The sequence below is a fragment of the Labrus bergylta genome, chromosome 7 (genome assembly GCF_963930695.1).
Source record: "Labrus bergylta chromosome 7, fLabBer1.1, whole genome shotgun sequence".
In the NCBI taxonomy this organism is placed as follows: Eukaryota; Metazoa; Chordata; class Actinopteri; order Labriformes; family Labridae; genus Labrus; species Labrus bergylta.
Genome location: NC_089201.1, coordinates 15,086,613 through 15,109,685, shown reverse-complemented (window position 1 = coordinate 15,109,685; position 23,073 = coordinate 15,086,613). Strand labels below are relative to the sequence as shown.

Here is a 23,073-nt window from a genome sequence, read left to right as displayed (position 1 = left end):
AAACCCTCTCTACACTGTCCCCGTTGATGTTGATGGGCTGAATGTCAGATTTGTTTTTTCCTGAGATGTAAGATCAGCTCTTTGGTCTTGGAGGTGTTGAGAATGAGATTGTTCTCTGCGCACCATGCTCACAGCCTTAAGACTTCCTCCCTGTATGCAGTCGCATCTCCTCCTGAGTTGAGTCCCACTCTGTGGATGAAATGCCTTTCGAAGCACCGGTGACATTTGAGGCGTCCGACGTCACCAAATGTCTGACATTTTGTCTTTGATACAAGCTCTGTGACACTTTGCATTGAAAGACTGCGAAGTCGGTGTTTAAGGAACATGAATTATTGAATAATTCTACTCACTTTAGAACATGCACTGTTTGCTTAGTGTTGAATATTGTTGATAAGGTTTACTTTTAATAGCGTTATTGCCTTTCTTGTTTACTTACTTTAACTAACATGTTTTGCAGGAAACATTTTATTGGAAAATACACTCCACCATGTTTTTCTAACACTAATATGTGTCCCTAGTCCATCTACAAACCCCCCAATGATGAGAAAAGTCCATCCTCTCCGTCTTTTACCTGCTCCACTTTTCAGAAAATGTGTGCTCAAACAGGTCGTTTGGAGATTTTCCCTTCATGACATCACAAATGGCGGTAACCCCTCCCCCAGGTGGGTGACACTCCCACAGCTAGGTGTTTGTTCTGCCCTCTGAGTCTGCCTTCTCATCATAAACAATAGGGCATGGAGTGAGAAAGAGCGAGACAACCAAGCGCTTCCAGAGAGGGGGCGTGGTCAGCTACAGCTCATTTACATTTAAAGCTACAGACACAGAAACAGTCTGTTCTGAGCAGGGCTGAAATAGAGGGGTTTATAGGCATGATCAAATACAGGATCAGAGTGGATTTAGAACAAGAAACTTCACAGACATGTTGTGGGGAGCTCTGAGACTTATTTACACTTCTTAAAGAGGAGGTGAATATGTGACATTTAAGCGACAAATTGGTTGCTTGCAGTACACAATGAATCTGGGTGTATAATCAATTACATCAGGTCACATGCAGTGGGTATTGGTGGTGGCTGCAATTTGTGGTCATGACGGCACAGTAACTCAGCATAATGTGTTATCAGCAGTGTAGAGCATGTATGAGTGTGTCTGTGTATGTGCTGAATGGAACCGACGAAACCAAGCAAAGTCAGGCCTGCTGTGTATGATCCAGTCCCCATACCAGAGAGAACCTGAGTGCCAGAAACAGAGCCAGACAGCTCAAGGAACGGAGAGTCAGAGAGTGAATGAGGGAAACCCAGGAGACCTTTTAGAGACAGGGCACACCTTTAGTGTTTTGCAAAATATCATGTTGTGGTTTTATTTACATTTTACACAACGTCCCAAATTAATGGGGTAGTTAAATCGTTGTTCTTGCTCATCTGAAACTAGTCATGTGAAACAAACCCCTGAGACAAATATACTGTAGTGCTGTTTCGAGTTAAGAATGACCTCAGAGAGCGCTTGGGAGCTTAACCGTTGTCCCAAACACTCCTTAAGTGCACTCTTGGCTGCTGTGATTTATGTATGAAGCTTTTATTATTATTGAAGAAAAGGTGAATTAGTATTACGAAACAACATCTCTAAACTTGGTTACTCCTCTTGCCTTGCAATATTTGTTTGTCTAAAAACAAATTTGGTGTGTTTGTGCAAGTTTGGGATTATTGTGGTGTAAACTGAAGTTGCCAGCTCTGGTTTGAGTGGTTCAGCTTGGTGATACTGTATCATGCAACTAAGTTCTGTTTGGTCAAAATGCAATGCAAAAATCTACGCATATTATTTTTCATATTCAGCTATATAACATATTTGAATTGTTCTCTGAAATCTGTTTCATATTGGCTTTAAAAAAGAAAAGACAAAATCAGTCAGGTTCTTGTACACAGAGGAAATCTGTTTGGATGCCATTAAAATCTACCTTTCATCATTTTCCTATCTGAAAGAAACCACTGATTCATTGGGAATGAACTGGTCCAAACTGAATGATGAATATATTTCAGGGAGCACAGGTCTAATATGTGTCTTTTGAGAGTATATCGTGTCTAATAAGGCAAGTATTCAATAGTGTGTCCTTATGAATATAACTGGAAACATCTAGTTGGGAATTCAGAATATGTTGGTGCAGTGAGCATCCCAGTTATTTTCTTGTTCCCCAGTTGTCAGAATTTCTGCTCGAGCGATCTCTGATGCATTGCATTGCTTTAATTGTTTTCTCTGAATCTCCATCAGGTTTGTGGAACAATGTGAAGCTGCTGCGACCCTGGAGCTCTCCTCAGACATGTCTGACAAATGAACCTGGACCATAGGAAACCCCCGGGTCAGCGTTCAGGTTGGGTAGGCCTCCTCCCTGTGGATTTCCCAGGCCCTTGTTGACGGGGGACTCCATGATCAGGCCCATCTTATCCTCGCCACATCACGCACGACCACCGCTTCAGGAATCAGCCTGTTGATTGTTCAATCATACCACCGCTCTCTTTCTCGTCTGCTCGCCTACACGAAGAATGGCGAGGGGTTTGAAAGCCCCGAGGGTCACCAGCCACTGCTTCCTATCGCTGCTGATGCTTAAGAGCTACTGGCTGCTTGGTTTGGCGTCTCAAAAGCCTGCAGTCCCTGCAGACTCCCAGCAGCCACAGCAAGAGTACGCCCATTCAGTCCGGCTGGACGGTGACATCATCCTGGGAGGCTTGTTCCCTGTGCATGCTCGTGGCGAAAGGGGCGTTCCCTGTGGCGAGCTAAAGAAGGAGAAGGGCATCCACAGGCTTGAGGCCATGCTATTTGCCATCGACCTCATCAACAAGGACCCAGAGCTGCTGCCCAACGTGACACTTGGTGCACGCATCCTGGACACATGCTCTCGCGACACCTACGCCCTGGAGCAGTCGCTCACCTTTGTCCAGGCACTTATCGAAAGGGACAGCACTGATGTCCGCTGTGCTAATGGAGACCCGCCCATCTTTGCTAAGCCGGATAAAGTGGTGGGTGTCATCGGGGCATCGGCCAGCTCTGTGTCCATCATGGTGGCCAACATCTTACGACTGTTTAAGGTAAGAGAATGCTGACAGATGATATTTCTGCTGTTGAATCACTGCGATTGCTGCTGTACTGCTCTGGGAAGCTAATCCTTGGTCAATTGGATTCATTGTCAAAGCGATTAAAAATTAAAAGTTCTCTCTGTTGTCTCCATTGTTTTCTTGACAGGATGAGTCTTAAGGTATTAAATCTCTTAGCAGCTCTGAAATAACGATATTGTACCCAGGAGTTGATCAGTTAATCCTGTCCAAAGATAAAAGGACACAGAGAGTCTAATTTTGAATGTTTAAAATGGAGAAAAACCTGCTAAATAACAAAACCTTGAGGCACAATTGCAGATTTTCTGGACTGGATTTAAGAAGTTGATGTAGTCTCTTGGTTTTATAAGTATAGCCACTGCAAGAAGTGCCTGCATTATTCTAATGACCAGTAGGGGGCGACTTCACTTTTTGCAAAAGTTTTTGTTTGAAAAGAGTTAAGAAAATGAGCCTGCTTCTCAGTAAACAATTTTTTAAGAAGTCAATGGTTTTGATAGCTGGTTTCAAGTCTTTGTCAACACAGCATCATGTCAATTTTGTAGATGGTGGTCCTATTTAGGTGGATGAATGGATAGATGGATTGATTGATGGCTGGATGGATGGACAGATCCCAAACTAGAAAATGTCTGAAAGATGGTGTATAAGGCAGGGTATGCCACTACTGGAGCAGCCTGTAAACAAGGATAAAGGCATATTTAGACAAAAGGGTGGATCCTAGATGTCCAAAAACAATTACCCATCCAAGATGGCGACGGTTAAAGTGCCCAACTTGAACTTGAGTCTTCAAGAGCAGATCACAAGACAAAGAGAGGATTTTACAGACACTCCATCAACTCCTTTCATACAGTATGTTTGTGGGACAATATCTTCTCATGGTGTTCTTACTTGTTTGTTGACGTGATTGTGATTCTCTTCAGTAACGTGACTAAAGTTGAATTGTTGAACTAGTGTTTAAGTCTTTTAGGCTAGTTTTACACACAGAGAGGAAGATCATTTTCTTATAGAGCCTCTCCAATTGGGTGATTGCACACTTTTAAATCTACGATTCGTCTTCATGACAGCCTCCATGCAGATGTGGAGAGAAACAGCAGCTTTAAATCAGAGAAGACAGACGGATCAGATGAGAAACACTGGTTGTTTCACACTCTTACTTAATCTTGTTTCTGGATTAAAGCTTCCTGCTTGAGAGAAACAGATGAATGAGAGGTGATGCTCTGACAACATGACTGAATGTTAACTGCCAGTCTGCTGTCAGTCGTAGTAAAACACTGTGAACTTTGAGGGTTGACTTGTAACTGAGAAAATGTTATTTTTCAGATACTGTTATGGTGGTTTAAGCTGTGGAAAATTCAATGCAATTCTCAGCACTGGTGCATCTCCATATTTAACACCAAATGACACGTTTCATTACTTTATTCTGTCGAGTTTAAAGTTCACTCCATGCAAAAATAGTGTTCCTCGGGGCGCGCTGGTGGCGCAGTGGTAGGGCGCGCGTCCCATGTGTTGAGACTCTCGTCTCGAGTGGTAGGCCCAGGTTCGCTTCTACCCGTGGCCCCTTTCCACATGTCATTCCCCGCTCTCTCTCCCTGGTTTCCGACTCTATCCAATGTCCCCTCTCTGCATTAAAGGCACAAAAAGCCCAAAATAAATCTTTAAAAAAAAAATAATAGTGTTCCTCTTGTTCTTTAATGTTTGAGCCTCACTTTACAAATTCAGACAGATGTCTTAACTTCGAATTGAGTTTAACAAATGAACGTACCGGCTTTATTTTGTAAGATCACAACTGTCTGAAAGTCTATTACAGACCAACATGAAACTTATTGAAGTACACATAGCCAGTGAGCACTTACCAGGTTTCAACGTTGATATTCGGTTGAAAGTCTGTTTGTCCACGTGTCCGTAGTAGCAGCCACTTTGTCCACACAATGCAACTCAGTCCTCAGTTAGCTCCGACTCCAAAAAACACCATCCGCTCATGGATGCCTTCGCCTTCAATACATTTTATTGGGAGCATATATCCAGTCAACATTTGGGTTATTAGCAGGCTAATCTTCTTCGCTCTGGTATCATCAACTAGTATTTCCATGATATGCAAGTTTAATGCCACGCACCTTGAACTGCACAGTACCATCGTCTTTTCTGTCAATGTACTTCCAGATATCTCTTTTCCTGGTCACGGCTGACATGTAATGCTAACTGAGTTAACTATTGTAGCCTCAAACAACCATGTGCAGGTGCTTAAGTAATGAAAAGTTACTTAAATAATGATAATGAGAACTTGACTTGTCTGAGGCTGTGTGCTGTTAAAAAGAAGGTTAAATGACAGTTTTGCAGAAGATTAAAAAAGAAGACGGCTGATGTGCAGGTATTAAGGATATGAAGCTCTGACAACAAAGGCAGGATGACCTAGATGATGACGCAGTTGATTGATACCTGTAAGAAAGAAGAGCTGAGAGACGGAGCTTGGTGGACTGAGTGATCCCAGCAAGCATTTTTCCATTGAAGAGACGTTCAGGACTAAGGCATTCATAAAAGGTGATTTTCAAGATGCAGCTCACATTTGTAGCAGCTAAAATGAATTTGTAAGTGAGCAGTGCATCACTGTCATACAGGAAGTAGACCTGCTTTCAAACTCATCAGTGTCTCTCCACCATTTTCACCATCTTCACTCCTGTTAGGAATGAAATAACTACTTCAGCACACATGGGTCTTTCTGATTAGGCAAAGCTGTATGGCTTGATAACCTGCACATGCTCAGTCTTCTTTTTTCTTCTTCTTTGGTGAATGTTTATACCTTCTCTCTGCGATTTCTACGGATCCCACAGCTCGTATAGTGTTGTATAAATGATTTTTGTATGAGCAATGAAATGGGCTGAAATAGCGTCTTTATTTAGACCAGATTTACATTCAAAATTAGTTTGTACAAATGCTGCAACAATCAACAATTCCATCACATTTCAACCCCTAAAATGAACAAGTTTTCAAAATGATAAAACTGGGATAAAAATTAGGATTTGGACATGTTGATGTTGTAACTGTGATATTTATTTTAAAGCATTAGTTCACATTAGTTACAATTGTTTGGTACCGTGCCCAAGCAAGATTGCGCCCCCTCCCCTCTCCCCCCGCTGGTCTGCGTTCACATTAGTAACATTGCTCTGTTCCCGAGTACACTTGTGTATGTACACAGTCCGATACAGCAGGTAGCGGTACGCACATAGTTGATTTTCAAATTCGCCAAACAGCAGAAAGAAGAAGAAGTAGCCATTGCAACCACTCACGTGCTGAATCCATCCTGCTAACTGTGGATGTTTTCGTTATTTCTGAGACTGCAACAACGACCCTCTCTGTACGTCCACATCTAACGTGCAGCTCAGAGTAAACTGGCCCATGCCGTGCGGATACAAAGGTTTTAAAAAAAAAAAAAATTAAGATTTATTTTTGGGCTTTTTGTGCCTTTAATGGAGAGACAGGTCAGTGGATAGAGTCAGAAATCAGGGAGAGAGACTCGGGAATGACATGCAGGAAAGGAGCCACAGGTGGTATTCGAACCTGGGCCGCCCGCTTGGAGGAGCAATGCCTCCATACATGGGGCACGTGCACACAAGCCACTGCGCCACCAGCGCCCCGGATACAAAGCACCCGGAGCCGTTTAGAATGACGTCATAAAGCAGTCCACTTCCTTATTTGGGCACGGTTGCGTTCACATCTCCTGCGGACCGTACTCGAGTACACATGAATTCGTGAGTCCCCTTGAAGATGTGGTCTCGGGCACGGCAAATTGAGTTCAGTACGAGAATGGGACTTTTGTGTTCACACTGATCAAATGAACCAGACTTTGGGGTCAACTAGGATCCGAGTCTCTGACTCCCTAATGTGAAACCTCCCTTACTAATTGGAATGTATGTAAGAATGTATTAAACTGCTCCGTTCACGGTGTCTCAGAACCTTTTAACTTAAAAAGCACTGTGTTGACATGCAAAGTGATTTTGGAGAAATGCCACCTCATCATCATTTTCCTCACTCTATCAATGCTAAAATTAACAATTATTGCAAATTAACAGTTCTGGCTGCTTTGTGATGCAGTGGTTAGCGTTGTTGCCTCACTGCAAGGAAGTTCCTGGCTTGAACCCCCGTCGAACAGGAGCCTTTCTGTGTTGATTTGCATGTTCTCCCCGTGCCTCCCACAGTCCAAAGACATGCTCGTAAGCTTAATAGGTGACTCTAAATTGCCCGTGGGTGTGAATGTGAGAGTGCCATGTGATTGACAGGTGACCAGTCCAGGGTGTACCCTGCCTCTTGCCCAATGACAGTTGGGATTGGCTCCATCTCCACACGACCCCAAACGGGGAAAGCGGTCTAGATAATGGATGGATAGATGAAAGAAATTCTTTATATAGTCGATAACAAAACGTTATCATGAACCAGTTTTTAATATTTTTGTAAAATGGCAGCCATAGTCATCTTTATGGGTAGTAAATGTTACATCCAGCTTTTAGTCTGTTTAAAACAGGCTTTATTTCTCTACTGGGGCTAATAATTCCCCCCCCCCCCTGTGTGGTTGTAGTCTTGAGTTCCTTGGGGCTTTAACTTTTGACAGATCCGACTGGCTTCACTAAAACTTAAAAAAAGATGTCACTCTGTGGTGTTGGAAACATGCTCCGTCTCCATTTCTTCATTAGTTTCATCCTCACACTGTGCCAGATAACATTTTCAGACAAATGTTTCCCTCGCTGTGCTGACATAAAGAGTTGAGCCCAGCTGTTGCCTCTGCTTCTTCTTCTGTGGTGCGTGCAGACAGACTGTATCTGGAGGCGGCATGTTAGTGTGCAGAGCAGCAAACAAATTCCACTGCGTTAAATTAGTGATGAAGCCGTATGATTCATGTGTATGTGTTGGAGCCCGGCCGGCTTAATGAGGACAGAAAGGCCCAACAACATCACTTATCTAAAATTAGCTGGAGACGCCCCTGGGAGGGAGGAGGGGGGGCCAGATCTGCTGATGCAGATGTTTCCTCACCCGGCTGCGGCTCACCAGCTCTGTCAACACCCTCAGCTGCAGTCAGGACTCGGACAGACAGACGACTGCTGTTGGCTGTTAGGCTGCATTTCATTTTCTCAAGTTATATGGAATTGAAAATCGTCGGAGCTTGGGCATTATTTAAATATTTCTTTGTCTAAATGAAGAATATGTACATCCATTTTAGAATTGCTTCAGTACATTACTTCAGCTTGCAGCCTGTAATTGCTGCAATTGCTTCCATGGTGAATGCATCCGATTAAAGCACACCCACTAAAAGTACTTATTTCTGTCACCGGCAGGTGTCTGTCATGTCCCAAGCTGCAACCTCCATTGTTCAAAAATGAAGCCAACGTGGAAGTGTAAAATCCTGCAGTTCATTGAGTGTCCACTAGAGGCTGGCTGCCGAAGCACAGGAAGTCACATACACACCCATTCAAAAAAGCATTTTTTTACAGCAGAAATTAACATGTTTACAGCCTGGTTCAAAAAACTGAATAGGTCTGATTAGCTCATGTCTCGATTAGCACACACTGTACGGGGGTGAGTTTATTGATAACTCATCCTCTCAGCCTGCCGTTAATGTTGACTCAGACCGCCATCGATGGGACTCCAAAGCCCCCTGCAGGAACAGATGGGTGACGTCACTTACGCTCCATTAATATTTACAGTCTATGGGCTAATGCTTTATAAACCACAAAGCTGTAAATTGGCTTCAGCAGTGATATTTATGTGATATAAATATGAACTAATAAAAGATATTGACCCCAAATATTGGTTTTGGAACTATGAATAGATTAAAAGAAAATCTCTCAACATGATTAGACACAAATCCGTCGCTGTGACCTCCTACATCCGCATTCGCAATATTTCCTGAAATTAACACAAACTGCAGATTCAGGTCGTATCATTACTCTAAAGAGGAGCAACATCGAGGGAGTCTGACAGTGTCGCTGTGGAGAATTAAACAATTTATCAGTCAGGTTTCTCCCACTGTGTATTACACTGACACCTCGCCTGGAAATAAACACCGCCCACACTCACGTCGGAACACGTTAATACATTTGCATGAGTGATAAACCTTTAGGGGAGAACAGCACACAGTCAAAAGGCTGGATATTTAATGAGCTAAAAGTTACAATGTCATCTAGACATTACAGCTAGAAGAAGACGAGATGGGCCAGATTCAGTTTTTTCTTTCAAACCACAGCACATTGTCCATTTTGCATGCAACTTTTCTATTGGAGCATCACGTGGCAATGTCGAGAAAATGTGGAGGTTTAAGGAGTAAAATCCTGTACAGTTTGACAAGTGCCCGCTTGAGGCTGTCTGCAGAAGGATAGGAAGTCACATACACAACCATTCACAAAAACAGATATTAACATATTTACAGCCTGGTTCAGAATACTAGATAGATCTGAGTAGCACGTCTCAATTGGCACTCACTGTACGGGGTTGCTGACTTTTATATTTACAATATAGCTTGACTCTTTGTTATCACTGCCAGCGTGAGGTACCTGAACTATTACTTGACATATTCTGCCTCTAAGAATCTTCGGTTTTCCTGCTAACAAAACTCTCTGCATATTCTTCAGATTCTTCACAGATTGATAGAGGTGAGATACTCCATCTGAAACTGTGATATGCTCTCAGCACATTTGCATAACATTCGCACATCCATCTTTCTCTCTCTCTCTCTCTCTCTCTCTCTCTCACACACACACACAGTCTGAGGCCGGCCTGGTGTCCAAGAGGACGCTCTGCTGCGACAGTCGCTTGAGCTGCTGCGTTAAGTTTCCATACCTGCGTGGGAGAGGCAGAGACGCAGAGTCTGTGTTTATGAGCGCGCTGCAGGCTCGGCCAAAAACTCAGAAAAAAATTAATAAAAAATGACGGAGGCGAGACAATAACTGAGCAAGGAAGGAAAACAGAGCGAACCTTTCCTGCATCGTTCCATCTAAACTGTCATAGGGAGGAGGGAAACTGAGCCTGAAACCATAGAAGAAGAGAAAAGTACCACTGCCTGTCAGGAACATCAGTGACTGTCTGGGACATCACGCCACTAAAAAAACAAAAAAAAACAATTCACCTGAACAATAAAAAAATATTGCTCATAGTGGATTTAGGCCAGTTTATCTATATAAAGTTGACATTATCAGTTAACATCAGTACAAGACCCTAAAGCTTAAAGGAGCAATCAGTAAGATATCTACTGACTGAAATGAAGTGACCTTCCTATATGATCAGACATTAAGGAAACATGCTATGTTGAAGTGCTGGCTTCTCTGACAACAATGCAGCAGCCAGTATGTCCTCCTTCTAACTTTAGATTCTGGTCCTGAATGCTCTGGATTTGTTTGGACCAGAGATGGTAGGCAGTTTTAAGGCACCCCCAGACGGCCGTTTTGGACGCCCCTCGGTTTGCCAGATATGAGAGCAGTTATCAGGTCAACAGGTGTTGCAGCGATGGAAGCGGGCAAGAGAACTGGTTCAGATAGAAGTGATTGTACCCGACCTAAAAAGCCTCTGCATGTTTCTAATAAGCTCCACGAGCAGAAACGTGCTCAAACTAGGATCAATATTGGAGATGCTTTTGAAAAATGGAGGGAGGTTAAAACACAGAAAGGTTTACAGACAGCTGCAGAGCTGGCTAAACACTGAAGCTTCAGTGTCCACCACATGGTAACCTGTGTGAACATCAACTCTAGAGAGGAGGGAGAGACAGACTGCTCTCTCTCTTTTGTGACAGAAATGACGTCTGATGTCCAGGACTTCTCTCCTTCTCACCTTTGCTGCAGAACAAAAATACCCCTTCCATTCCAGGTCAATATCTTAAATACAGAATATCAAAGTGGAATAAAACTGTGACATTTAATGCATCGAATAAACCGAGTTAAATGGCCTTCTGATTCCCTGGGATCCATGTTTTATTTCTCTGTTCTTCTGATTTGTTTCGTCGAGTTTCTCTGCAGACTGAATCTTTCTGTTCTGTGATAGATTATCGATCAAAGAGATCTCAGCTCATCCTCAGACAGAATGAGGTGATAAAGATCAGCAGAAAGCACACAGGTGTTATTTTGCTGATGATACAGAAAGGTTGAGGAAGAGAAAAGACAGAATGTACAGCGAACAAAGTTTTCAGGGAGCTGATCTTTGCTGTCTGAAGACGTGTGAAAGCCGTCGCTGCTTTCACTCTCTTGAGGTGTTGCCTCCTCATACCACACGGCTCTGTGTGAACTCCTGACAAACAGACAGCTGATGGTTCATGCGAGGGAATAAAAAAATAGAAATCCGTACACTGCTGGCAGGCGTCTGACACATTGTTAATGTCTTTTTGTTGGTTTTATTAAAGGATGTATTGTGTTAACGTTTTCAACCTTAGCATGCAACACAAAAAGGGACATGGTTTCACGTTGTTGGCACACACTGGTCGGTCGTTCAGGCAGAAGGAGTCTCGTCAAAGAACGATCCCTTGGAGCCGGTCTGCACTACGCTGTCTCTTGCTTCAAGTGTTGTTCCCAGTTGACTAAATTTCTAGTCAGTTAAATGAGAAAGGCTCCTGCACATCGTCTCGTTTTATGCTAGTAAACTATTAGCATAAAGCGAGCCTAACTCTTTGTCTTTAAGTTTTACCCTCCTCCGATGCGCCTGTCACACACTCGGGGCGTGCAAGGATTTTATTTCAACCTTTTTCTAGTCAGTTAAATGGAACTAAACCAAACAGTCCAAAGTTTTTGAAAAACAGTTCAAATGTGCTCAAAATTGTCATTGCTTAACGATGTAGTTTGGTTTGCTGAGTGCGTTTTGAAGACATTTGAACGTGTCTACAATGACTGAAATCTAACTTTAACTTGTCTTAAATAACTTCAGAGTTCTCCCCTGTGTCGGAAAGTTGACATGGCTATGAACGATGGACAGAGATTCATCAAAATGACTCGACTCCGTGCTATAGAAACATATAACAAAGTCCTGAGAGCGGCATTATTTTTAAGAACCGGTTTCTCAGTTTTAATGCTGTCTTCATGCAGATTCTATGGTTTGGAAATTACAATTGCTCAAGTTATAATTTTGGGTCGTATTTCAATCACTTTTGCAGCCCTACTGTGACCTGAACATGTCAGTGTGAGCAGCAGCATCACATCCAATCATCGTCCCCGTCTCATTAACATCCATAATTTATGTGCGGCAGAGACCGCAGCGCCATCTTCTTTTAAAGTGAATGTATGCAGGAGATGTCCTCCGGCTGATCCGACAACATTACCTGATTGCTTTATTGTTGGCTAACAAATGAAATTTCTCTCTGAAATGAAAAAAAAGATTGAGAGGGTGGATAATGGAATTTAATCCGGGGAAATTTGCACATTGAAGCAGCAATTCATTAGGACGGGTCTCTCAATGAGCTTGTTAAGCTGTCTGAAGCCATCATGCTCATTGTTTTGTTGTCAGTGTTAATAACGCTTTTTCAAGCTTTATGCTCTTTTGGATGGCTTCAACTTGTAATCCATCTCGTGTTCAATAATCCACTCCATTGAAAAGCAGACAAACGTGTGTGTCAGGAAGGTACTTTATTACACGGTTTCACATTGAATTCTAATGAAAAGGAAGATTTAGTAACATTATCTTAACAACAGGAAATAAAACAGAACTGAAGAAGCAGGAAAGGCCTAGAGGAATATTTATTTTTGCAGAGTTTATTTCAAAAGTTGAATATTTTAGGAAACGTAATGATCGTCTTTCTTTCTCAGAGGGCTGAATGAGAGAGGACATGAACGTTACGCACTTCTTTTGACCTGAACCAGACAAAGTAGCGTTGTGCCGACTTCTTACTAAACTTCCACTGGTGCACAGCGTTAACTAGCTGCTTCAATGTGCCTGACGATGTTTCTCTCCAGGAGTCAGTACCATCTCTGTTATCTTAGGGTGGTTTCACATTAGGGACCCGGGCTCTGGATCTTGACCCGAAAGTCCTGTTCGAACAGTGTGTACACTAACATACCCAGTACAAAGTACTCAGACTCCTTGCCAGAGTCTGCTTGAAGAGGTGGTCTAGGGTATGATTCATGTGTACTCAAGTACGGTCCGCACGAGATTTGAATGCTACTTTGCTCAAACAAGGAAGTAGACCGCTTTACAACACAATTCTAAACGGCTCCTGTCACTTCATAAAACGTCGTATCCCTACAGCATGGGAAGAAGGTCGTTGTTGGCGTCTCAGAAATAACGGAAATATTTAGTCCATGGAGACTGATGGACTCAGCCTGTGAGTGGTTGCCATGGTTGTGTATTCTTCTTTCTGCTTCTTGGCGGATTTGCAAACTGTCACCTGCTGTATCGGACTATGTACATACACAAGTGTCCTCGAGTACATTGCAATGTTACAAATGTGAACGCAGACCAGTGGGGGAGAGGGGAGCAATCCTGTTTATGCACGGTATGAAACAATCATATAACTAATGTGGAAACGCCATCATTCATTGATAGCACTGAAAACTACTGAACTGAAATTAAAGCAAAAGCAAGCAGAACACAATCAACTGTAATGACCAGGCTACTCACATTGGAGGGATTGTAACAATGATTTGATCTATATTAACAGGTAGCTCTGCATGCAAGTGCACGGCGAGAAATCAGATCCATGTGGGCACAAAAAGTCTAGACTGTAGTCGAATAAATGTGTGAAATTACAGACTGCTGTGGAGTCAGTGGGCGGTCAGCGTGACCTCTGCAGATTCTCATCAGCTGCAGCAATAAAGGTCAGAAATCAGCTGGTTTCATTACAAACACACTGAGATAATCAGGGAGGAAAACTGGGATCCATATCCACTCAGGCGGATATAATTTAATTACACTCTCTAGAAATGATTCAATATTTTATTCAGTGCTATATGCAAGAATTTTTAAACGACATCTCAGAGCAGTGAGATCATCAGTGAGAAATCACATCTGCATGCAGAAAGATTTACAAATGAGATGGAACTGGGAATATTTATGTTTTCTGTCTCTTCTTAAAGACTTCCCTTGATCATATCCAAAGACTTTGGACCAAATGAAACAACTCTTCTTCATCCTTTTCCTCCCTTTTCTAAATGTCAGATATTTCCTGAAGTCAGCTTTTCTCTGGTGCTCTGTTTCTGTTTCCAAAACCACTGACAGGGCAGAAATTTGAGTACAGGCATGTAGAAATGTATGAATAATTTCTCGTACCAAAGTCACCGAAAGTACTCATTTGTGATTGGCTGGCAGGGGTGTCAGATTTGATTATATGCCAGTCTGATCCAAAAACTTGTCAAACCGCAACAACAGAAAAAAGGCATCCATGAACGTGTCATCCAAAAGTGATTCAACAGACTTTCTCTCTGCTGTAACTGCCTCCATAACACATATAATTAACTTCAGGCTCAAAAGATGGAGACCAGAATACATAGGATGCCACAGAGGTATAATGGTTTAAAAACCCAGCTTCATTCAATCTAAATACCGCCCCCCCCCCGTCAAAGAAACCAAAGACTCAAAAAGACCAAGAGATGGAAACTCTTAAACTACCTAAAAAAAAAAAAAAAAGAACCTACAGAAAGCAAGACAACTGTAAATAGGAAACAGGGTATCTCCAATCCAAATTAAAAATACCAAAACCCAGCAATCTACCAAAAAGCTCCTCCCCTCATTGCCCAGGGTGTGTGTGCCCCTGTCTCTCCTACCTGGCTCCTCTAAAGACTCCTCCTCCTCCCTGAGCACAGATCACACTCAGGTGTGCAGCAGGTGAAGGGGTAGGGAGAATCAAGGAGAGAGAGACCAGCTGTGCAGCAGATATGGGAGATACAGAGAGAGAGAGAGAACAGGGCTGCACGTAACACTGTATGCTCTTTTTATTTATTTGTGCTTTTGTTGCTTTTTCCAGTAGCCGTGAGACAGATCATCATACTGACTTGCTGGGCAGCAGTGTAACCAGTTTGCAACCCTGCAACAGCAGCAGAGACAGCTTGGCTATGCTAAAGCTCCCTCCAATGTGTTAAAAGCCTGTTCAATATTGACTCTACTTCAGCCTCTCGCTCGGTCACTCTCTCTTTTTCTCTCCTAAGCTTCATCCAGCACCGTCCTCTTCCATCTCTTATTCTCATCATTGTAACAAACAGCATGGAGACTGGCTGACTGGCTGCTTTTGTAGCTGAAGGCTGCTGTGTGAACTCGAGCCGTAAAGCTGTAGGCACTTCAGGCCAGATGAGGCCAAAGTTACATAGTGCAGTAAACAGGTGACCAACTCTGTGGACATGGGAGGGAAGTCATTCTCTCAAAAAACTATAGTACTCCTTCCTCCACTGCCTTTAACAAATGTTTTTACCAGAGGCAAATCTTGTTATTCAGAAACTAGATGTAGAAAAAAAAAAACATTTTCCAGGTTTCAATCTAAATAAAAATGTTTTTTTTTTTTAAACTGAATTTACATCAAAATGAAGCTACAGTTCACAATCCCTCCCAAAACACTGCACAATTCTTTATGTCAATCTGTACTTGAGCAGAACTTTCTATGTGACAGTCCAGCTGACCTCGCTGTCTGCAGCTCAGTTATTTTGATGTACAGTATTTGCCACTTGGCAGAGGATTGTGGGTCATAACAGACAATAAAAAACATGCTAGCATACTGTAGATATGCGACCAGATGCATTGGGAAATCCATGTTTGGCTCTGCTGTATTTGACTTACATGTTTTTGGACAAAATAAAATATTTAATGTGAACTGGAAGGCAGCCAAAGTGTTTGAACTTCCTCCCCAGTTAGAGTGGCCAGGTCATCATCTCTGCCCCCCCCCCCGGGTGCTGTGACTCACAGCGGAGGGTTTCTCCTCCTTCAGCGCATCCTGAATCGAGTCCAAAATAACACTGAGAGGCCGCAGCAGGGGTCACCATAATGACTGTTACGTAAAAGAGAGAGAGCCTGTAGGCCACCAGTCCACCAATCAGGACCTGAGGAGTCTCCCTGTTTGTTAGTGATGCTCGGATTCACAAGGCGGGGACTTCTGGAGGAAACCTCTGACACCTGAAACACAAGCTGCTGAGGGTGCAGGAGCAGAAAGAGGACTAGTGACCGTCTGTAAGAGTTATTACCATTATTTTAGTGTGGATACGTTCACAGATAATTAGATACTGTCACCTCTCCTCCTACACACTCTTACTCACGATTATTCACACAATAACAGGAAGAATGGACTCTGAACCACCACATCTGGAGTGACACTGATTTTTTAAAAACAAGGTATTTTATGATTTCTAATTAATTAAAACATTAAGTATGTGTTAAAGGACATAGCATACTTAATGTTCATCACTTGTTAATCGTTGTGTAAATGACGTAACAGGTAGATGTCATATCGACGGCTACAAAAAACGTCTTCAACCACATTTTTAATCCAGAGTTTGAGATATTTCTCCCCCTCTTCGTCCTCCCTTCGTCTTCGTCTTCCTGTTCATTTGATCAGAGAATCTCAATGAACTCGTTCTCGTCTCGTGGGAGTCCAACACGCTTTGTTTCCTGTCCTTGTGAATGTCAAAGCTGCTGCGGATCATTCATCACCTCCAACCGATCCATCTCCATCCGCCTGCCTCTGTCTCATAGATCTGCTGTGTGTGTGTGTTTTATGTGTGTGTGTGTTTACAGTCGTAGGAGTCTTTAGTGTGTTCCTGTCCATCACCGAGTGTCTGTGAAGCAGGATAAAGAGATTATTACACAAAGCAGATTTGTCACAGTTTGATTTGTTTCAAGACAGCTCCGATGTATTTTGATCTCCTGTCTGTTTAACATTATTTTCATGGGAATTCAGCTCTTTAGTCATGCTATCAGCAAAACAATGTCTGTCTGATTGGTTGTCCATTAGTCCACAGGGCTTACAGTATTCCTCTCTCCGGCTGTGAGGGGGGAAATTATTGTTTTTTTGTTTTTTTAACTACGCATTGGGATTTTTTGTGGATGCGGTTATTAGGTTAGAGTTGATGTGGAGTTCAATGTCCAATGGTATGCAAATGACGCAGCTCTGTTTCTCAACCTAACTAACGTTTCTAGCCAATCAGAAGCAGAGTAGGGCGGGTCTTGGCAGCAGTGGGAATGTGGGATCTAGCGATGTCGTGTTAGCATGTTATGCTCGGCTTCAAAATGGAAAACCGATGCATGAAACCTGGAAAAGAAGATGTCAGAAAAGTTGACAAAGGACTAAGAAACAAATGGCGCTGGGCATGGATAGAAGGAACTGGTCGAGACGGGAAGCCGCTGGACAGTTGGAGCCACCAACTGAAGGAGCTCAGTTCTTGTTTCTGCACGTAGAAGCTTCTGGATGTCACCAGCGGTAAAAAAAAAAAAAAGAAGTGCTCTCTCAACATTATTTGGCAAAAAGCTTTTTAGCAGTTTGCCTCTGGATAGGTGGAGGGTCGGTGCTTTGCTCGGGCAGAATTCTTTTTTTTTTAGGTGGTCAGTTGTTCGTAGTCCTGCTGGTGTTTTGTAGTCCAGCTGGAGGCTCGGCTCTCGTGCCGCCCTCCCTCTCTGACAATGTTGTGAAATGCTTCGTTGATGTGGCGGTGCATTGAGTCACGCCGTGGAACGATGCTGACGAGCGCAGACAGGAACCTGACATTTGCAGTGCTGCTGATGGAAATTGTTTTTTTTTGCACGAATGAGCCGTCATGGGAGCAGGAGCTGTCGTCTCAGGAGGCTTGCTCATAAGCCGAGGAGCCATCTTGTTCTTCTTCCTTTTGTGCCAGCGTAACACACTTCACGCTTCATTTGTGTTTCCTGCACACTCCCACACTCGTCTCGTCCTCTCTGCTGCTCGGCCGTCACTTCTCCGAGAGCGTCAGCAGGAGTTCATTCAGTGTTATTTTTTCTGAGAGAGCAACAGGAGCCTGATAGATCAGATAGTTGTATTCAACTGTTTTGATTAACTGATTTATTCTCTTTTAAACTTCATACATTAATGACAGATGTCTGCACATGTCCTGTCCAACAGTATAAATCCAAAGGCGTTCAGATTACAAGGACATCAAACTGAGAAAAGCAGCAAATTTCTACCTTTGCAAAAACACCATCAATAATACAGTTAAAACATAAAGGACATCCTGAATATGAACATGTGTGTTAGCAGAGCTGTTTTAACATTTTTTTTTCACGTTGTATACTTTAATAAAATCCCCTTCTGATTTGTCCAAAGGTGCCTCCCTTAGCTTTAAGTCACATTGTGACTGCAGGACTTTTGATTGTACCTCCTCAGTACTTTTACTCTTTTAGGGCTTTCACACTTGCAGAAAACTCCTGAAAAACTCCTGATATTTCCCAGAGGAGCTGCGTGTGTGAAAGCCACATTTATTGTTCAGACGTCACCCGCAGTTTCTCCTGCCAGTCCCCAGCTGATGTGAGAACACAGCAATTCACCTCGAGTGAGTGGGAGTGGGAGTGATATTTATATACTGTGACTGCCGCACGATGCATAGAGTGTGTGCATGCGATGGCTACGATCTCCATGAACGTGATTACACCGCTGCAATATATGTTCACCAGTATGTTGTTTTCCATTATTTCCCGGAGTGCAGATGTGAAAATGGCTATTGTTAATGTTTGAATACTTCCTCCTGCTACCTCTGAACATACCGGCAAACTCACCTGACTCCCGTTTGTCTTTTCTAACAAGACATCCTACAGTTTGACCCCCGCTGTGTTGCTGGTTTGAAAGTCCGGCCCCCGCTGGTTCTTGGTAAAAGAAGCAGACTACTTCCTGGTGTTTGTGTCATTAGAAAATGCTGAAAACGGACAGAAGATAACGGTTGACACGATTTGTAAGGAGCACATTAACATTTAAAAGCTGCTGCGTGTGTCACTCTCTCTAGAGGAAGTCAGGATCCATTTGTTTTCACCTAACGAGACTCCTCCGCTGGTTAAACCTGGAGACTGGAGCGCCCGCTCTCTCCTGTCCTCACGTTTGTTAAACAGACCTTTTCTGTTCCTGCTCTGTGTGATTCTTTTTTCTTTTTTTTAAAATTACAGACGCTTCAGGGAAAGAAAAGACAAAGTAATTCGACAACAGAGACTAAACCTTTTAACTGCATTTTTCCGAGCAGCCAAACAAATCACAGCTCGACTCACAGAGCCCGCAGCTTTCAGTTAAACGCTGTCTTCCTGTGTGGAGGAGGCTATTACCTGGACAGGCCTTTAGTGACGCTTTAATCACTGAGTCCTTCCCCTCTTTTTGTTCTCCTGTCTGTTTCTCACACATCAAACTCCTATCTTGGAGTGCTTCCTTACTTACTTAAGAACTTATGGCATTGGGAACATAAGCCAGAGAGTAACCTGCTGTTTAAAGTCAAGTCAATGTAAATATAACGGTAATTAATAACCTGTTTATCAAGTTCTTTAACCTCTTTGTGTTGAGAGACTTCAACTCAAATTCAGAGTGTTTTTATTTTCACATTTCATGATTATCTTTCACTCTTAAAGGCAGGGTTGGTCATTTCCACCAGATACACATTTTAAGATTTTTGTTGAAATTGTCTTTAGGTCCTGACAGAAACTAATAACTCATGTTTTCTGAAAAAGGAACAAAGAAAATCTGTCATCTGTAGCAGTTGTAAGCCTGTAAAAACTTCCACCAATGTCTGCCACAAGGTACCAATCTGATGAACCAATCAGACAGGAGAAGGTCACCACCATGTCTTTGGTCTTGCTCACGTTCAGTTCGAGGCAGGAGCTGTCACACCACTCCACAAACTCCTGAAGAACTGGTCCATGGTGCTGAGAGGGGCCTGACAGCAGAGACAGGAGAACTGTGTCGTCTGCGTACTTCACCAGGTTTGGCTGTGTGGTTCTGCAGTCATCGGTGTAGAGGATGAAAAGCAGAGGTGAGAGCACGCAGCCCTGAGGGGAGCCAGTTGAGGTGTGTTGGAGGTTGGAGAAGGTGTTGTTGACCAGAACTCTCGGTGATCTGTTGGTCAGAAAGTCCAATATCCACAGGATAAGCTGGTCGTTCAGATGGAAGCAAGTTGAAAGTTTGTCAGCCAGGATGTGAGGCTGCAGGGTGTTGAATGCAGAGGAGAAGTCTGCAAACAGGAGTGAGGTGTTGGGGTGCTCCAGGTGTTTGACAGAGGGGAGGGGGTGGGTGCAGACGGATCACTGAAGGAATGCTACTTTCAAAATCATGCTAGTTTTCGACAATTACCAACCCTGCCTTTAAAGTCAAACAAAAATATCAGATTCAGGTGACGATATTTTATAATTGTTTCTTTTTAAAAGCTTAACTTGGGCATGGTCCACGTTTCAGGTCTTTCTGAACCTTTTCTAAGTTATCTAAGAAACCTGATCCCACAGATATACAACTTATGTGACCCACTGAATCAGACCCTCAAGTCAAGAACCAAGGGTCTTAAGGATTTGAGTCTTCATGACCATGGATTCCTCATTGATCGGTCAAGTTTTTTTTGTGGCACTCACACGTCATTTTAACCACATCATGCAGTTCTAAGAAGTCGTGTCCATGTTTATACAATTTAGAAATTCAGTGCTTGAACCAATTTTAAATTTACTATTGATAATATGCTGATTAAGTTGTGACCATACAATTCTCGCCTCGGACTCCTCAGCCCCTTTTTTTGTCTCTCTAGTGTCAGGTGTGTTCTGGACTTCATTACTTCAGATTCAGAACTTCTTTCTGAACTTTATGGCATTAATACAGAGGAGACAGTGATCTCTATCCACTGTGTGAGATTTCCTTTTGTGTTTTTTTTAAGAACTCATAATATCTCTTTTGATTCCTTTAAAAGGGAAAATCTTTGAGCTTGAAATTTAAGAGTCAGTTCTCTGACAACGTAATGTGCTTCAGGGGTGGCATGTTTTTTTATTGGCAGACTGTTCATCTCTTGGATGAACTGAATCTACACAATTATCACAAACACACACACACACACACACACACACACACAGTCCATCCAGTGGAGTGAATTAGTCTCAGTCTAAAACGGAGTGGAAACTAGTTTTGATTCTGCATGTTTCCCTCCTGCAGTTTTTCACTGAACACGTTTTCCTGATGTTTTTTTCCACCAGCAGAACATGTTTTAGTTTAGCATCCATCACGCCACTACATGTGTGAACTCTGCTCATCTGTTCCACACAAGTCCTGCTGCAGGCGACGGGTGGTCAAAGAACACCGGGTCAACATGAAAATGTGTTGCTTCACTTTTCTCTCTTAGCCTGGGGACGGTGATGTCACAGTGTGTCGTTGCTAGCGTTGCTCGTCCAGATTATCGTCAAGCGGCTGCTCAGATTGCGTCTTCCCGTCTCTCCGTGGCGGCCGAGCGTTGCCTTCCTGACATTTTGGGGTTAAGCTGTGGGAAGGCGGTGCTGCCCGCTCGCCGTAGGACGTGATGCTTGCTGACAGGCGTCTGCCGCCCCTGAGCTGCCGTTCAGCCGTCACGTAGAGTTCAGGGAACACTCGTAAAATGGACCGCCTGGTTGACAGAGACAGCTGATCTGCTGGTCATAGCTGAGCTGTCTTAGACTTCTTACCGTTCATTTCAGACTTCTCAGGCTTATTTTAAAAAATTTCATTTCAACCCTGACATCTGTCCTCATCTCTCCCTTTTGAATGACTTCTATTGCCAACACTATCTTCTCAGGGTAATACTGGACATCACATGACTTTAAAGTGTCATCCTGAACATTTGAATGCAATTATTCTTCGTATTAATAATAATTCTCAATGCTGTTTTCCAGAATTTTTTTCCAGAATCACATGCATGAAATCAAACAACCTTAAGACGATTTGAGGAGTTAATTGAAGTTAAAAAATGATCCCTCTGGTCGCATCGGTGTGAGGCGGCTGTGGTTCAGTTGGTAGAGTCGATCGGGGGTTCGATCCCCAGCTCCTACAGCAACATGTCTGATGTGTCCTTGGGCAAGACACTTAACCCCAAGTTGCTCCTGCTGCTTTGGCGGCGGCGTATGAATGTGTTTGAATGGATTAGTTACTCCTGATGGACTCTTCACACAGCAGCCTCTACCATCAGGGTGTGAATGTGTTGGTGTAAAAGCGCTTTGAGCAGTCAGACGATTAGGGCCTATCTTCTTCCTCAGGTTAAGCATGCATATTGTTTGAGAGCTCAAACTTTGAGATATGGGATTAAGATTTGGCCAGGAGCAGGTGAAACTCTTCATTGTTCACTAAATCTTAACCAGCTATGGAGTTCAAACGTGCTTCTTTTGGTTGAGAAGTGAATCATCTGTGTCAGGCTGTAACCATCAGGATGTCTGATAGTAAATCGATCACACTCTGGTTGTGCCCTCTGACCTCTGGAGGCTGACATGTCTTTTTTAAAACCTGAACCATGATATTTTTTGCGACTTGATTTGATGACATTAAGACTCCGTTTTCAGACGAGTCAAAGCTGATCGCAGGTCAGATGTGTTCTCCGTCCCATCATCCTCTGCAGCTCTTTGTCAGCGCTGATGCTCATTGGTCCTGACAGCTCCCTGCTGCTGATTGGTCTACTGACCCTCACCCCCCTCTATTTCCCCCTCCCCCCCCTTCGCCCTCCCTCCTTGGGGCTCTCCTCCCGCCTGACTGCAGATGAGCTGAAAACCTGCTGCCTGTCATCACTCTGTCACACGGAGAGAGACACTAAAACGCATTTTTATCAGTCACTGCAAACTGGGCTTTTCAATGAGGATAAATGTCAAGTACAACAGAGCAGTGTGAAATCATTTCCCCCCAAATACAACCAAAAACCAGGATCAACAACAAGACACTCTAAATCAGGAGTCTCCAACAGGAAGCTCACGGGCAGGTTTTAAGTAGCTCGCCTATAGGTTGACCGACTGTGTTAAATTATTATTATTTTTTTTAAATCTGACGACAGTAAATGCACCTATTCATATATTTGGCCCATAAAAACAAGTGTAAAGTAGTAATGTTTTCTTTGATATGAAT

At 43.1% G+C, this 23,073-nt stretch overlaps 1 protein-coding gene across 2 annotated transcripts in view; it reads left to right on the top strand.

Moving 5' to 3' along the window:
- grm8b (glutamate receptor, metabotropic 8b) overlaps positions 1-23,073 on the top strand; it is a 128,583-nt gene that overhangs the window by 4,886 nt on the left and 100,624 nt on the right. For both annotated transcript variants that reach the window (XM_065956853.1, XM_020635000.2), the window contains exon 2: positions 2,263-3,077. In XM_065956853.1, coding sequence (XP_065812925.1) covers positions 2,535-3,077 — 543 coding nt within the window. In that variant the 5' untranslated portion in view covers positions 2,263-2,534. The remainder of the gene's footprint in view (positions 1-2,262; positions 3,078-23,073) is intronic.